The sequence below is a fragment of the Oncorhynchus keta genome, chromosome 36 (assembly GCF_023373465.1).
Source record: "Oncorhynchus keta strain PuntledgeMale-10-30-2019 chromosome 36, Oket_V2, whole genome shotgun sequence".
Taxonomy (NCBI): Eukaryota; Metazoa; Chordata; class Actinopteri; order Salmoniformes; family Salmonidae; genus Oncorhynchus; species Oncorhynchus keta.
The window spans coordinates 24,898,517-24,916,051 of NC_068456.1; the positions used below are offsets into that span (position 1 = coordinate 24,898,517).

The 17,535-nt window shown below is 39.7% G+C and overlaps 1 protein-coding gene across 3 annotated transcripts; it reads right to left on the reverse strand.

The window, feature by feature from the left end:
* Positions 1-2,702: 2,702 nt before the first annotated feature.
* LOC118369839 (myelin and lymphocyte protein-like) lies at positions 2,703-17,203 on the reverse strand. 3 transcript variants are annotated; one of them, XM_052498696.1, is made up of 5 exons: positions 16,975-17,203; positions 15,747-15,911; positions 15,256-15,387; positions 15,095-15,141; positions 12,558-15,011 (listed from the first exon to the last, which is right to left on the reverse strand). In XM_052498696.1, exons 1-5 carry the CDS (start codon positions 17,059-17,061, stop codon positions 14,981-14,983), a joined length of 462 nt encoding a protein of 153 aa, XP_052354656.1. In that variant the 5' UTR covers positions 17,062-17,203; the 3' UTR covers positions 12,558-14,980. The 3 variants fall into 3 exon arrangements, with proteins under 3 accessions (XP_052354655.1, XP_052354654.1, XP_052354656.1); XM_052498695.1 differs by lacking the exons at positions 12,558-15,011; positions 15,095-15,141; positions 15,256-15,387; positions 15,747-15,911 and adding exons at positions 2,703-2,976; positions 3,091-3,222; positions 3,454-3,618 and having other exon boundaries at positions 16,975-17,154; XM_052498694.1 differs by lacking the exons at positions 12,558-15,011; positions 15,095-15,141; positions 15,256-15,387; positions 15,747-15,911; positions 16,975-17,203 and adding exons at positions 2,703-2,976; positions 3,091-3,222; positions 3,454-3,618; positions 4,666-4,852.
* Positions 17,204-17,535: the final 332 nt, after the last annotated feature.

A 17,535-nucleotide genomic window follows, 5' to 3' on the forward strand; every position in this document is an offset into this window, starting at 1 on the left:
AATGGACCGATTAACATAAATTAACTGTAATTCAGTAAAATCTTTGAAATTGTTGCATGTTGGGTTTACATTTTTGTTCAGTATAGTTCTAACAGAAAGGACAATAGAGGATTCCAATTCAAGCATTCTTTGAGAAAATGCCTTGAGATGAAGAAAATGATTCTGATGTTACCTGTTTAGTGAGTTTCTTGCAGGTCTCAAATCTAGATCTTCAATGAATAAAGCTTCTAAGTTTCGATGGGTTAATGGCAGTATGGCCAAATTCAATGTTTCATCAAATATTTTTTACATATTTTAATTGAATTACCTAAAGGGATCCTACAATTAATCTTACAACAATTCCCCTCCTGGCTTAGACTCCTGGCTTAGAGAAGGGGTGTCGAACTTATTCCATGGAGGGCCAAGTGTCTGCTTGTCTTTGGTTCCTCCTTTCAATTTGTGTCCAATTAGGAACTAGACAACCAGGTGAGGGGAGTTTCTAACTAATCACTGACTTTCATTCATCAATCAAGTACAAGGGTGGAGCGAGAAAACCCGCAGGCACTCGGCCCTCCGTGGAATGAGTTTCACACATACTCTAGGGTGTTGAAGCATTCTCTAGGAGACAACTTTGAGATGAAGAGAGAGATGTGACGTGATGTTTACTGGGTTTCTTGCAGGTGGCAAATGCAGATTTTGAATGAAGCACCAAAAGACCAAGTTATAACAATAATTCATTAGTTTTATATATTTATATTTAAAGTATTTAAAGTCTACTGTACAAAAGCAACTTGTACTGCAGAGCATATTACAAAAAACACATAGTACAAAAAAAGAGACATAAATGATGTATTTTGTTGTCACCAAAGAATGATTGCATTCCTTCTGTGATGTAACACTTAGATAAGTGGCATCTGCCTCTTATGGAATGATGTCTGTGAGGCATCATGATCAGGCACGAATGATCATGCATCATATATGTAACAACAGTAAAAAAAAATGAAAGAGATCATGCCTACATGTGGAATAAATAAAGAGTGGAATAAAGTTTCATTGTGAGGACATCCACCACAACATATTATCAGCCGACGCTTCATTGACAAACTGTTGGTGTGGTGCTTTTCCAAAGAAACAAGTAAGGCATAGGTTATTACTATGTAATGTGTGTTTTACCATGTTGTTCAGCAGCCTTCATTTTAAACCTTTATTTAACTAGGCAAGTCAATTAAGAACAAATTCTTATTTACAATGACGGCCTATCTCAGCCATATGCAGATGACACTGGGCCAATTGTGCAATGCCCTATGGGATTCCAGATCACGGCCGTATGTGATTCAATCTGGATTTGAACCAGGGACTGTAGTGACATCTCTTGCACTGAGATGCAGTGCTTTAGACCGCTGCGCCACTTGGGAGCCCTCAAGGCTGGGGTAGACTGGCCATCTGGCATTTCTAGCTCATGCCAGAAGGCCTGGTCCAATTTTGCCTAGCAGGCCTGTCTAACCTGGATGTGTTGCTTAAAATGATCAGTATCTATGACGTAATCAAGAACTTTGTGAAAATCAAAATAGACTTTTAATACAACAGTATCACAAGCCGGCGTGGTCCGCGGAACACACACCTTTCCAGAGCTCTCGCTCTCATTTTATATCCATACATACATCATCAGTCCATCCCCCATGCAAATGCAGTTACCTCCCAATCTGTGCATCCTGCTTGTTCAGCCCAATAACGCCCACATCTGCTTTCCGTCAGATTATAATGATGACAAGACCCTTGCTTTGACCTAAAGATAATATACGTCCCTCTATCCTATGGCCTATGTTTTGATCCTGTAATTAACTCCATGTGTCCCTTTGTATGTGTGTCTTTTATCTCGGATCAGCGGACTGTGTGTCACCTCTAGTTTTAGTGTGTCCAGCTGTCCTGGCGCCCATGTGTCGCCTTCTCTTCATATGGTTGTCTAAGATCAACAGACTTATGTGTCTCCCCTGTCATATATGATTGATGTCTATAATCCATCAGTTGGTCATTTGGCTGACCCCCTCCTTTGTATATCCCTCTGAGCTTTGTATGTCCAGCTATTCTAGGTGTCTATGTGTCTGCATTTTTAGTGTTTCCAGCTGTCCCATACTCTCATGCCTTACTCTGGCTTCCTGTCCTATACAATTGATAATGTATTTTACCAGAATGGCAAATGTACCCTAAAAGTGTATCTTTCTCTTGTGTTACAATATTTATGTACAGAATTTCTCCCATACCATCCAGTACAGGTGCATCGAATCTGGGAACGAGAGACTGAATAACAGCTTCAATCTCAAGGCCATCAGACTGCTTAACAGCAATCAATAACTCAGAGATGCTGCTGCCTACATAGAGACTCACTATTCACTTTAAACAATGCCACTTTAAAAAAAAATGCATTGTTTACAATTGTATATACTGTATCTTACACCATGTATTATATCTTGCCTAAGCCGCTCGGCCATCGCTCATCCCTATATTTATATGTACATATTATTATTCCATCCCTTTACTTAGATTTGTGTGTATTAGGTAGTTGTTGGGGAATTGTTAGATTACTTGTCAGATATTACTGCACTGTCAGAACTAGAAGCACAAGCATTTTGCTACACTCACATTAAAATCTGCAAACCATATGTATGTGACAAATACATGAATTTCTATCGAATTCGATCTCAGCAACTGAAACAGGCACTTGGTTAAGTATAAAATATATTTATTTATCTTTTTATGTATACTGTATATGCATTTCACTCCAAATTGGTTTACGGTATTTGCAGGAAGAAAATAATGTAGAAATAAAGATAGATTACAATTGATGTCATATTGATGTCATATCAAAGCCTTCTCTATTGTCTGTTGCCCCATTGTCTGTTGTCTTGTGGATGCTGGTCTTCATGAGGAACTCTTCCATCTCATCGTAGAGAAGATGGCATGGAGGGCGTAGAGCAGAGTCACCACATAACACATCACCTACAGGAAAAATACAAGATACAGAAAGGTGAGGAGTGGGATGGACCACTAGAACATGCAGTAAGCTTCAGTTGAAGAACACTTTGTTTGAATCACAGGAGTGAAGGAACCTACCACTGCAGCAATATCCAATTGGTATTCTTTGAAGAAAGTACTGGTAACTGATTTCAGACTAATGGTGATGTAGGCCTGTACCACTGCTGCACTGAGGTAGAAGAAGGCTGCAAGGGAATGATACACAACATCCTGAAGAGAGAGAGAGAGAGAGAGAGAGAGAAGCAACATGAGTAGTTAGTCATTCAATAGACAGAATGTTCATTATACTCTCATCATCATCATCGTCATCATCACCATCATCATCATTCTTTTTGATTAGACATTTATAATGGGAAGAAAATCTGTTCCATTGTCATTTTCATCCTTTTTGAGTAAATCACTTTTATCAAAGATGGCTGTATGAATGTCTCTCAGACTCACCAGTGTAGGCCAGATGCTGCTCTTATTGGCTCCACTGATGAAGATGAGGAACCACAGGGTAGTGAAGATGAAGCAGAACACAGAGACAAACATCACCCAGCCCTGAGGGTTCGCAAACAGCACCTTTGTGGAGGCCACCAGAGTCCACACCAGACCTCCGAATATCTGCCACACACATGCGCACATGCACACACACACACACACACACACACACAGGAGAGAGAGTGAGAGAGAGGGAGAGAGAGAGAGAGAGAGAGAGAGAGAGAGAGAGAGAGAGAGAGAGAACACAGAACACGTACTGTCATAATGTAAACATCAATGCATTTAGTTGACAAGTTGTTAGTCATGGGATTTGATGGTTCAATCAGCCATCCACTTCTTAACGTCACCCCAATAGTGTCAGTCCATGTGTTGTGGTAAGACCACAGAGAGCAGGCCACAGTAACAGGGTAAGTAAACATGCACCTCTAGGCAAGGTCTGATAGCTTTAACTTACTAAAGCTAATTTCGTCAGGGGTTCAACCATTTGCATAGAACATTTCACCAGGTAATGGCTGTGACAGCTAGTGCATGCAACAGTCAGTAGGTTAACAGTTATGAGTTCTATGTTATCCGTCAAAAACATCCATAATCATAGTCATGATTAGTTACTAGATCCCACTTCCACAATTTCACTATAGAGAATCTGGCACTTCGTCGTACATAGTCATTTCCAAACTCACACACACAGTCGACCCCCTCCTTCAACAAACATGCCAGTAAAGAGAGGATGAATGGTGTTTGGATAAAGTGTGGATCATGCCATAACCATAGTTTGGTTTCAGATAAGGATTTAGCTGATATTCACAAACCAACATATTTTCAAATACTATGGCAATAATTACCAGCGGAAATAAACCAACATTTATTTAGCCAGGAAAAGTCCATTGTCACACATAGTTTCAACCACAAGCAATACCTGCAGCAATCAAAGAAGTGCTTGGTATGAGTCTACACACAGTGTCTACCACTCTAAAGTAATACTCCTCTCAGTGCACTCTGAATTACATCATGCATTCATACCCAAATATTACCTTGAACAATCAAATGTCTTATCTCCCTCTGATAAATGTGAAGGGCATTAGAGTAAATAATATTTCTAGAGTAAAGAGCAATGCCAGTAGTCCAGTCACAACTCAGAGCAGAACACTTATTTGATTTGTTTGTACTCACAAACTCAGGGATGAAGAAGAGGTCTGGAACAGTGGTGAAAACACTGGTGCCACTGGGCAGAGGGTTACTGGAGGTGCTGGAAGCCATATTCCCAAAGTGTCAAGGTCTACCTGTGTGTTGGAGTTTTGTTGATGTGGGTGTGTGCCAAACACAGTTCTCCCTAAAGTGAGACCTGTGACCTAAACACTTCTGCTTTTAAAGCCCTGCTTCCTTAACCCACACCTGTTCCTCCTCCTCCAGTCTTTCTCTTGTCGTTTTATTTCTTCATTACATTGAAATACCAGTTGGTTGTGTCAGCTTGTGTACAGATGTAGGATCTGAATTTGATCACTATTTTGTTTTTAAGAAAAGCAGGAAATGCAAACTTGTCGTGTATTTGAGTTTAAAAAAGGCTTCTAAAGTGTTACATTTCTGACATGATTTGCCCTAACAAAAAATGGATCAACACCTACAAAAACTCTACAAAATGGCTTGTGTTGTGTTCTATTGCTTTTGAAGGAGCTGTCAGTACATGTCATGGTTTGATGACAGTTATAGTGATAGTGATCCTTTCCACTGCTCGCTCCGGAGGCTCTTGCTGCTTTAGCTTTTCAGTTCATTTCCGCCTACATTCCAGTATGCAACTACTAACAGTCACCACCTTCCACAAGCATCATGAAAACAAAACTTTGCGGCAAGAAAACAAAACAATGCAGCAAGAAAATAGCATCAAAGAACTCAAGAGCTTTAAACAGTGAATGACGTTGTAAAGTCAAAGTATACATTTCTGCTGTACTTTTCCGTACTCTGACTTTCCATGTTATCTCTCCTTGACTCTATTTTCAGACTCTAATGGTCCTTTTAGTCAACTTATGAGTTATTAACAATTATGTGTCCTGTTTACCTCAACTTGGCAACCCCTTGGCAGGGAGTCTCTAGTTTGTAGTCTGAAGAAGCATTAATTCAGACATGAACAGCTCTCCAAAAAGGGATCCTTCCAATAGTGCTGTCTTTCTTAAGCCAGACAGGCCAGACAGGCATTTATTTCAATAGTGTTCTCTTAATATGGTCTTGAACTTGATGGTTGAACTAATGGTAGGATTCAAACTAAGTAGTTCTTTAAAGACTTTCAGCTGAATATTTTGGTTGGTGTGGACGGGTGTAATGTGTTATGTGACATCTCCGCCGCTTGGGGGTGCTATTAGCACCTGATATTCAGGCTTATTGTTTGTCTTTATTATGGATAAACATTTATATGTTTTTATCAGTCATGAGTGATACGTAAAAAATGTATATATATTGTACATATATTGTATATGTTATCACATCTCATAGCTCAAGTTCCTTGTTTTTGACCTTTCAACCTCATGCTAATCACATTAGCGCACGTAAACTCAACTGTAGAGATTAACAAGTGATCAGATATACTCCTATTTAGGATCGAGGTCCTATCACACTGGGCACACATTGATGACTTTTTGCACACCCCCCAAAAACTGTGGATGTTATTATTTCTATTATCATAAACAGCGCATTGGGTCATGTGACCAAGAAAGGTATGTATTGGATCTTGTCGATTACCTTTATTTTTATTTTCTGTTCTACCTTATGTTATTTGTAGTATTACATTGTTATTGATTACTGCATTGATTATGGTCCTCCGCTTCTTTGGTTCCTGATACATAGGAACTCTTTTCCCTTCCTGATACCCCTTCCCCTACCTGCCTACACACACACACACACACACACACACACACACACACACACACACACACACACACACACACACACACACACACACACACACACACACACAGTCAGTCACACACACACACAGGAGGCTGGTGAGGGGAGGACAGCTCATAATAATGACTGGAATTAAGTATATGGAACAGTATCAAGCACAAGGAAACACTGTGTTTTTTGTGTCGATACCATTCCATTTATTTAATTTCCAGACATTATAATGAGCCCGTCCTTCCCAATTAAGGTGCCACCAACCACCTGTGACAGACACACACACACACACATTCCATATAATGACTGTCCCCAACATTAGATGGAGACAATATCTGTTTTTCAAAACACAAGTCAACAGAAACTACAACACAGATTAAAATCTGAGTCTCCATGGCCTGTAATTTCCTTTGTTTTGTCTTTATTTAGTATGGTCAGGGCATGAGTTGGGGTGGGCAGTCTATGTGTGTCACGTTCTGACCTTTATTTCCTTTGTTTTGTCTGTATTTAGTATGGTCAGGGCGTGAGTTGGGGTGGGCAATCTATGTGTGTTCTTCTATGTTGGGGTTTTGAGTTCAGCCTAGTATGGTTCTCAATCAGAGGCAGGTGTCGTTAGTTGTCTCTGATTGAGAATCATACTTAGGTAGCCTGGGTTTCACTTTTGAGTTGTGGGTGTTTGTTTCCTTGTGAGTGTTTGTTGCCACACGGTACTGTTTCGGTTTCGTTCATGTTCACATTTATTGTTTTGTATTTCATAGTGTTCAGTTTATGTCTAAAAATAAACGTTATGGACACTTACCACGCTACGCATTGGTCCTCCGATCCTTCTCGCTACTCCTCCTCCTCAGAAGAGGAGGAATGCCATTACCAGACCACTGCAAAATCATCAGTTTCTCTGGTTTTACTATTTATAGGTATGTGTTTGGGTCAAATTAAAATTGTTGTTTTATTCTATAAACTACTGACAATGTTTCTCCCAAATTCCAAATAAAAACATAGTCATTTAGAGCATTTATTTGCAGAAAATGACAACTAGTCAAAATTACAAAATATATGCTGTGTTGTCAGACCTTGAATAATGCAAAAAAATAAGTTCATATTCATTTTTAAATAACACAATACTAATGTTTTAACTTAGGAAGAGTTCAGAAATCAATATTTGGTGGAATAACCCTGATTTTCAATCACAGCTTTCATGCGTCTTGGCATGCTCTCCACCAGTCTTTCACATTGATGTTGAGTGACTTTATGCCCCTTCTGGAGCAAATATTCAAGCAGCTCGGCATTGTTTGATGGCTTGTGACCATCCATCATCCTCTTGATCACATTCCAGAGGTTTTCAATGGGGTTCAGGTCTGGAGATTGGGCTGGCCATGACAGGGGCTTGATCTGGCTGTCCTCCATCCACACCTTGATTGACCTGGCTGTGTGGCATGGAGCATTGTCCTGCTGGAAAAACCAATCCTCAGAGTTGGGGAATATTGTCAGAGCATGTGCAGTTGCAAACTGTACTCTGCCTTTTTTTATGGCGGTTTTGGAGCAGTGGCTTCTTCCTTGCTGAGCGGCCTTTCAAGTTAAGTCGATATAGGACTTGTTTTACTGTGGATATAGATACTTTTGTACCTATTGTACCAATATCTTCACAAGGTCCTTTGCTGTTTTTCTGGGATTGATTTACACTTTTCACACCAAAGTACATCTCTAGGAGACAGAACACGTCTCAATCCTGAGTGGTATGATGGCTGCGTGGTCACATGGTGTTAATACTTGCATTCTATTGTTTGTACAGATAAACATGGTATCTTCAGGCGTTTGGAAATTGCTCCCAAGGATGAACCAGATGATTGGAGGTCTACAATTTGTTTTCTGAGGTCTTGGCTGATTTCTTTTGATTTTCCCATGATGTCAAGCAAAGAGGCACTGATTTTGAAGGTATGCCTTGAAATACATCCACAGGTACACCTCCAATTGACTCAAATTATGTCAATTAGCCTATCAGAAGTTTCTAAAATCATGACATCATTTTTGGGAATTCTCCAAGCTGTTTAAAGGCACTGTCAACTTAATGTATGTAAACTTCTGACCCACTGGAATTGTGATACAGTGAATTAAAAGTGAAATAATCTGTCTGTAAACAATTGTTAGAAAAATGACTTGTGTCATGCACAAAGTAGATGTCCTAACTGACTTTTCGACTTTTAACAACAAATGTGTGGAGTGGTTGAAAAACGAATTTTAATGACACCAACCTAAGTGTATGTAAACTTCCGACTATACATATATACAGTACCAGTATATACAGTGCCTTGCGAAAGTATTCGGCCCCCTTGAACTTTGAATAATTTTGCACACCCAATTTTTCATTTTTAGATTTGTTAAAAAAGTTTGAAATATCCAATAAATGTCGTTCCACTTCATGATTGTGTCCCACTTGTTGTTGATTCTTCACAAAAAAATACAGTTTTATATATTTATGTTTGAAGCCTGAAATGTGGCAAAAGGTCGCAAAGTTCAAGGGGGCCGAATACTTTCACAAGGCACTGTATCAAAAGTTTGGACACACCTACTCACTCAAGGAATTTAATTTATTTTTTACTATTTTCAACACTGTAGAAAAATAGTGAATACATCAAAACTATGAAATAAAACATATGGAATCATGTAGTAAACAGAAAAGTGTATGCTGAGCTTGTCACGCCCTGACCTGAGATATCTCCCCCCAGTCCGGGGTCTCCGAGGCATTCGGTGATGATCCGCAGTCCAGAGCCTCCGACAATGATCCATGGTCCGGGGAGGGTGGATATCGCTGTTTTCTTTATATTTTGGTTAGGTCAGGGTGTGACTAGGGTGGGTACGCTAGTTTTTGTATTGTCTAGGGGTTTTTGTATGTCTAGGGTGGCCTGATATGGTTCCCAATCAGAGACAGCTGTTTATCGTTGTCTCTGATGGGGGATCATATTTAGGTAGACATTTCCCTTTGGTGTTTGTGGGATCTTGTCTATGTGTAATTGCCTGTCAGCACTCGTTTGTATAGCTTCATGGTTCATTTTGTTAATTTGTTAGTTTGTTCAGTGTTCATTCTTTTAATAAATAAGAATGTACGCATAACACGCTGCGCCTTGGTCCGATCCTTATAACGAATGTGACAGAGCTCTTGTTGGCTGCTTTCCCTTCAGTCTGCGGTCCAACTCATCCCAAACCATCTGAATTGGGTTGAGGTCAGGTGATTGTGAAGTCCAGGTCTTCTGATGCACCACTCCATCACTCTCCTTCTTGGTCAAATAGCCCTTACACAGCCTGGAGGTGTGTTAGGTCATTGTCTTGCTGAAAATAAATGATATATTATTAACTTCTTGGATATAGGGGGCGCTATTTTAATTTTTGGATGAAAAAAGTTCGCGTTTTAAACAAGATATTTTGTCACGAAAAGATGCTCGACTATGCATATAATTGACAGCTTTGGAAAGAAAACACTCTGACGTTTCCAAAACTGCAAAGATATTGTCTGTGAGTGCCACAAAACTGATGTTACAGAAAAAAAACAGATAAAAATCCAATCAGGAAGTGCCACATTTTTTGAAACCGCCTCATGGCAATGACTCCTTATATGGCTGTGGAGGAGCTAGGAGTCAGCTTACGTTTTCCACGTTTTCCCCAAGGTGTCTGCAGCATTGTGACGTATTTGTAGGCATATCATTGGAGGATTGCCCATAAGAGACAACATCTACCAGGTGGTCGCCTGGTGTCCTCCGTCTCAATTATTGCGTAATCTCCAGCTGCAATATTTTCAATAAGTTCAATAAGTTCTGCGTTGTAGTGACTGCATTTTTGGGGGGTTTTCTTAGCCAAACGTGATGAACAAAACGTAGCTATTTCTCCTACACAAATAATATTTTGGGAAAAAATGAACATTTGCTATATAACTGAGAGTCTCGTCATTAAAAACATCCGAAGTTCTTCAAAGGTAAATGATTTTATTTGAATGCTTTTCTTGTTTTTGTGAAAATGTTGCCTGCTGAATGCTAGGCTTAATGCTATGCTAGGCTATCAATACTCTTACACAAATGCTTGTGTAGCTTTGGTTGAAAAGCATATTTTGAAAATCTGAGATGACAGTGTTGTTAACAAAAGGCTAAGCTTGTGTTTCAATATATTTATTTCATTTCATTTGCGATTTTCATGAATAGGAAACATTGTGTTATGGTAATGAGCTTGAGACTATGATTACGCTCCCGGATACGGGTTTCGAGTCGCAAGAAGTTAAAGGTGAAGATTAAGCATAACTCTGACTGGTGTGGGATTTGCTCTCTCATCATTTGGTAATTAAGGAAATTTCCACGACAGTATTCTACAACTTTTGACGAGTACATATAAATAGATGGTATACAAATCGTATAAAAAGTGATGGGAGAAGATGGGGTGCCTAGATAGTAGGTGTTAGGTAAGTCATGATCAATCATAGTGTCATTTTACTAAAATAATTACAGGCATACAGAGATCACCCATTGATTACAGTATGTGACAAGATGGCATATCAATAATAAAACTTAATGAGACATTCCTTAACATATCTATGCAAACCATTTATTAAAATGTCTGGTTTTGTGCCTCTGGTTCAAATCTATGATTTTGGGGTAGGAGAACAAAGAGGTTGATTGTAACTTACGCCTCTTGATTGATGACACATTGCTCACACATTCAGATAACTCGTCATCAAAAGGCATTCCACCGAATGGATGACAGGAGGAAATGGAGGAAAGATAACAATGTGGCCATGTAGGAAAACACCTGAGAGAAGTCCAAGACACGTTTTCTGAGCCTCACAAACTATACAGAAACACACAAATCAAATCAAATTGTATTCATCACATGCTTTGTAAACAACAGGTGTAGACTAACAGTCAAATGCTTACTTACCTTCCCAACAATGCACAGATACTGTAGCTATGTATCTCAGTCATTGCCGTTATAATGTTAATAATGCTCTCAACAAAGTATCAGTAAATTGAATTTGTCTGATATTTCTTCAAAGGAATATTAATTCAGCTCTTTCTAAGCACTGGTATCTGTGTAGCACTTACCACAGCAGCAATGTCTATCTGGTAGTTTTTCAAGATGGCTGTATCTTATTTAAAATGAGTGGTGACCTTCGCCAGGGCTTTTGATACACTGAGGGTAGGGGAAGGCTGCCAGTCAATGGTACGCAAAGTCCTGGAGAGATACAAAGAGACCATTAGGCACACACTATCTCACACAAAATCACATTAATAGACACGCATACTGACAAACTTATAAAACACACACTCTGCTATTAATTTAGCCACTTAAACACTCTCACGCAAGCACACACACACACACAGAGACACACACACACGCACACACAACCACACCAGCCTGCTCAATAACATCTAAGCACAACAATCCAGTCCATACCTACTACAAAGGTCTGCTGAAGCCTTCATTGACTTGGAATGGCATCAAGTTGTGTCCCAATGGTCCTCAGTTACTCTGCTAGGGGACGACTGCTTTGTTATGGCTGGAGAGGTGAAAGCAATAGTGAACTTACTTTGTCCCTCTTTAGTCTATTCACATATTAGTACCCTGAACAAAAAATTTAACGCAACATGTGAAATGTTGGTCCCATGTTTCATGACCTAAAATGACAGATCCCAGAGATTTTCAATACGCACACAAAGCGTATTTTGCACAAATTTGTTTAATCCCTGTTAGTGAGCATTTCTCTTTTGCAAAGATAATCCATCCACCTGACAGATGTGGCATATCAATAATATGATTAAATAGCATTATCATTACACAGGTGCACCTTGTGCAGGGGGATAATAACAGGACACTAAACTGTGCAGTTTTGTCACACAACACAATGCCATAGATGTCTCACATTTTGAGGGATCGTGCAATTGGAATGCTGACTGCAGGAATATCCACCAGAGCGTTTACAGAGAATTGAATGTCCAATTCTCTACCCTAAACCGCCTCCAATGTCGTTTCAGATCATTTGGCAGTATGTCCAACAAGTCTCACAACCGCAGACTACATGTATGGCGTCGTGTGAGTGAGCTGTTTGCTGATGTCAACGTTGTAAACAGAGTGCATTCATCAATGCCCCATGGTGGTGGTGTGGATTTGGTATGGCCAGGCATAAGCTACAGACAACAAACACAATTATATTTTATTGATGTCAATTTGAATGCACAGAAATACAGTAACAAGATCCCAAGGCCCATTGTTGTACCATTCATCTGCTGCAATCACCTCATGTTTCAATATGATAATGCACGGCCCCATGTTGCAAGGATCTGTATACAATTCTTGGAAGCTGAAAATGTTACTGGTCTTCCATGGCCTGCATACTCATCAGACATATCACCCATTGAGCATGTTTGGGATGCTCTGGATCGACATGTACGACAGCGTGTTGCATAAGGTCACAACAGATACTGACTGGTTTTCTGATCCACGACCCTACATTTTTTATAACGTAGCTTGACCAACAGATGCATGTCTGTATTCCCAGTCTTGTGAAATCCATAGGTTAGGGCCCAAGGAATTCATTTCAACTGACTGATTTCAATAAATTAACTGTAATTCAGTAAAATCCTTGAAATTGTTGCATGCGGCCATTATATTTTTGTTCAGTAAAGTTCTAAAATAAGGACAATTTATATTTCTTTGAGAGACTGCCTTGAGATTAAGAAAATGATTCTGACATTACAATTCCTTCTTCCTGGCTTAGACTTTGGAGAAGGGGTGTCGAACTCATCAAACTCATCAAGCAGAGTGTCTGCTTGTCTTTGGTTCCTCCTTTCAGTTTGTGTCCAATTAGGAACTAGACAACCATTTGAGGGAGTTTTTAACTAATCACTGACCTTCATTCATCGATCAAGCGAAAACCCGCAGGCACTCGGCCCTCCGTGGAATGAGTTTCACACATACTCTAGGGTGTTGAAGCATTCTCTAGGAGACAACTTTGAGATGAAGAGAGAGATGTGACGTGATGTTTACTGGGTTTCTTGCAGGTGGCAAATGCAGATTTAACAATAATTCATTAGTTTTATATATTTATATTTAAAGTATTTAAAGTCTACAGTACAAAAGCAACTTGTACTGCAGAACATATTACAAAAAACAGTACAAAAAAAAAAAAAAATAGTACAAAAAAAGAGACAGAATTTATGTATTTTGTTGTCACCAAAGAATGATTGCATTCCTTCTGTGATGTAACACTTAGATAAGTGGCATCTGCCTCTTATGGAATGATCAGGCACGAATGGCACGAATGATCATGCATCATATTTGTAGCAACAGTTACAAAAATGAAAGAGATCATGCCTACATGTGGAATAAATAAAGAGTGGAATAAAGTTTCATTGTGAGGACATCCACCACAACATATTATCAGCCGACGCTTCATTGACAAACTGTTGGTGTGGTGCTTTTCCAAAGAAACAAGTAAGGCATAGGTTATTACTATGTAATGTGTGTTTTACCATGTTGTTCAGCAGCCTTCATTTTAAACCTTTATTTAACTAGGCAAGTCAATTAAGAACAAATTCTTATTTACAATGATGGCCTACCTCAGCCAAACCCAGATGTCACTGGGCCAATTACGCGATGCCCGATCACGGCTGGATGTGATTCAGTCTGGATTTGAACCAGGGACTGTAGTGACACCTCTTGCACTGAGATGCAGTGCCTTAGACCGCTGCGTCACTTGGGAGCCCTGAAGGCTGGGGTAGACTGGCCATCTGGCATTTCTAGCTAATAACAGAAGGCCTGGTCCAATTTTTGCATAGTGGGCCTGTCTAACCTGGATGTGTTGCTTAAAATGATCAGTATCTGGATAATAAGGGAAGAAAATGGGCCGTTGTGTTTCTGTTCCCTGTCCGCCCCCTAAAGCCTTCCATACTATTCTAAATTCCTTGTAATTTCTGTAGCATAACAAATGAATGCCATAGGCTAGGCTGCATACTCTGCAATCAATGCGCTATGCCTACTATTTGCTTTCAACTACTACAGTGAACTAACGGAGCGACAGGTGACTGCTGCGGCATTGTGGTAGGCAGTCCACCTTTTGCCAACTGGACACACCCTACACAAATAAGACTACATGTTGACCTTTTTGTTCAAGAAAATGACAACAGAAACTGTGTGTGGAAAATGCATTGCTGAGGAATTCAGTCCTTTGTTTGCCTCTACACTATGTTCTGGTGATAGCGTATACAATTTTCACGAGAGCAGCCACCAAGACCTCTTCAGTTCCTATGTTCATCTAATAGGTCTACCCTACCATAACAAAATGCTTCACATCAGCATTTTTATTGAACATTGTTGTAATAGTTTTTGCTACACCTGGAAAAACTATTATATAATCAATTTATTCTATCTCAGCATCTGAAACAGGCACTTGGTTAAATATAAAATATATTTATATTGTACATCCATTTCACTCCAAATTGGTTTACAGGAAGAAAATAATCTAGAAAAATATTTGAATATGTATAGATTACAATTGATGTCATATCAAAGCCTTCGCTAATGTCTGTTGCCCCATTGTCTGTTGTCTTGTGGATGTTGGTCTTCATGAGGAACTCTTCCATCTCATCGTAGAGAAGATGTAGAATGTATGCACACATGACTGTAAGGCTTTGGATAAAAGCGTCAGCTAAATGGCATATATTATTTATTATTATTTAAGATGGCATGGAGGGCGTAGAGCAGAGTCACCACATAACACATCACCTACAGGAAAAATACAAGATACAGAAAGGTGAGGAGTGGGATGGACCACTAGAACATGCAGTAAGCTTCAGTTGAAGAACACTTTGTTTGAATCACAGGAGTGAAGGAACCTACCACTGCAGCAATATCCAATTGGTATTCTTTGAAGAAAGTACTGGTAACTGATTTCAGACTAATGGTGATGTAGGCCTGTACCACTGCTGCACTGAGGTAGAAGAAGGCTGCAAGGGAATGATACACAACATCCTGAAGAGAGAGAGAGAGAGAGAGAGAGAGAGAGAGAGAGAGAGAGAGAGAGAGAGAGAGAGAGAGAGAGAGAGAGAGAGAGAGAGAGAGAGAGAGAGAGAGAGAGAGAGAGAGAGAGAGAGAGAAGCAACATGATAGTTAGTCATCATCCTGTTATACTACCTGTTATAACACTACAGTCATTCAATAGACAGAATGTTCATTATACTCTCATCATCATCATCATCACCATCGTCATCATCATCATTCTTTTTGATTAGACATTTAGGATGGGAAGAAAATCTGTTCCATTTTCCTTTTTCCTTTTTGAGTAAATCACTTTTATCAAAGATGGCTGTATGAATGTCTCTCAGACTCACCAGTGTAGGCCAGATGCTGCTCTTATTGGCTCCACTGATGAAGATGAGGAACCACAGGGTAGTGAAGATGAAGCAGAACACAGAGACAAACATCACCCAGCCCTGAGGATTCGCAATCAGCACTTTTGTGGAGGCCACCAGAGTCCACACCAGACCTCCGAATATCTGCCACACACACGCGCACGCGCACATGCACACACACACACAGGAGAGAGAGTGAGAGAGAGGGAGAGAGAGAGAGAGTGAGAGAGAGAGAGAGAGAGAGAGAGAGAGAGAGAGAGAACACAGAACACGTACTGTCATAATGTAAACATCAATGCATTTAGTTGACAAGTTGTTAGTCATGGGATTTGATGGTTCAATCAGCCATCCACTTCTTAACGTCACCCCAATAATGTCAGTCCATGTGTTGTGGTAAGACCACAGAGAGCAGGCCACAGTAACAGGGTAAGTAAACATGCACCTCTAGGCAAGGTCTGATAGCTTTAACTTACTAAAGCTAATTTCGTCAGGGGTTCAACCATTTGCATAGAACATTTCACCAGGTAATGGCTGTGACAGCTAGTGCATGCAACAGTCAGTAGGCTAACAGTTATGAGTTCTATGTTATCTTTACCTCCGTCAAAAACATCCATAATCATACGCCTTTTGATTAGTTACTAGATACCACTTCCACAATTTCACTATAGAGAATCTGGCACTCCGTCGTACATAGTCATTTCTAAACTCACACACACATTCGACCCCCTCCTTCAACAAACATGCCAGTAAAGAGAGGATGAATGGTGTTTGGATAAAGTGCGGATCATGCCATAACCATAGTTTGGTTTCAGATAAGGATTTAGCTGATATTCACAAACCAGAAATCAACATATTTTCAAATATTATGGCAATAATTACCAGCGGAAATGAACCAACATTTATTTAGCCAGGAAAAGTCCATTATCACACATAGTTTCAACCACAAGCAATACCTGCAGCAATCAAAGAAGTGCTTGGTATGAGTCTACACACAGTGTCTACCACTCTAAAGTAATACTCCTCTCAGTGCACTCTGAATTACATCATGCATTCATACCCAAATATTACCTTGAACAATCAAATGTCTTATCTCCCTCTGATAAATGTGAAGGGCATTAGAGTAAATAATATTTCTAGAGTAAAGAGCAATGCCAGTAGTCCAGTCACAACTCAGAGCAGAACACTTATTTGATTTGTTTGTACTCACAAACTCAGGGATGAAGAAGAGGTCTGGAACAGTGGTGAAAACACTGGTGCCACTGGGCAGAGGGTTACTGGAGGTGCTGGAAGCCATATTCCCAAAGTGTCAAGGTCTACCTGTGTGTTGGCGTTTTGTTGATGTGGGTGTGTGCCAAACACAGTTCTCCCTAAAGTGAGACCTGTGACCTAAACACTTCTGATTTAAAGCCCTGCTTCCTTAACCCACACCTGTTCCTCGTCCTCCAGTCTTTCTCTTGTCGTTTTATTTCTTCATTACATTGAAATACCAGTTGGTTGTGTCAGCTTGTGTACAGATGTAGGATCTGAATTTGATCACTATTTTGTTTTGAAGAAAAGCAGGAAATGCAAACTTGTAGTGTATTTCAGCATAAAAAAGTATTCTAAAGTTTGTAATTTCCGACTTCATTTGCACTAACAAAAAAATGTATCAACATAAATGTCTGTTAATTATAATCCACATAATAATTCACATTTCCTGTTGCTGCATGATTATTCCGTAGCAAACTGGATCAAATTGAGATCCTTCATCTTTATGTAGGCGGGAGGT

Coding starts and splice junctions, on each gene's coding strand:
- LOC118369839 (XM_052498695.1), bottom strand. CDS start 17,061: ATGGCTTCCAGCACCTCCAGTAACCCTCTGCCCAGTGGCACCAGTGTT. Junction 3,619..16,974: donor TCTTCTTCATCCCTGAGTTT/GTGAGTACAAAC, acceptor TGTGTGTGGCAG/ATATTCGGAGGTCTGGTGTG. Junction 2,977..3,090: donor AATTGGATATTGCTGCAGTG/GTAGGTTCCTTC, acceptor TTTTTCCTGTAG/GTGATGTGTTATGTGGTGAC.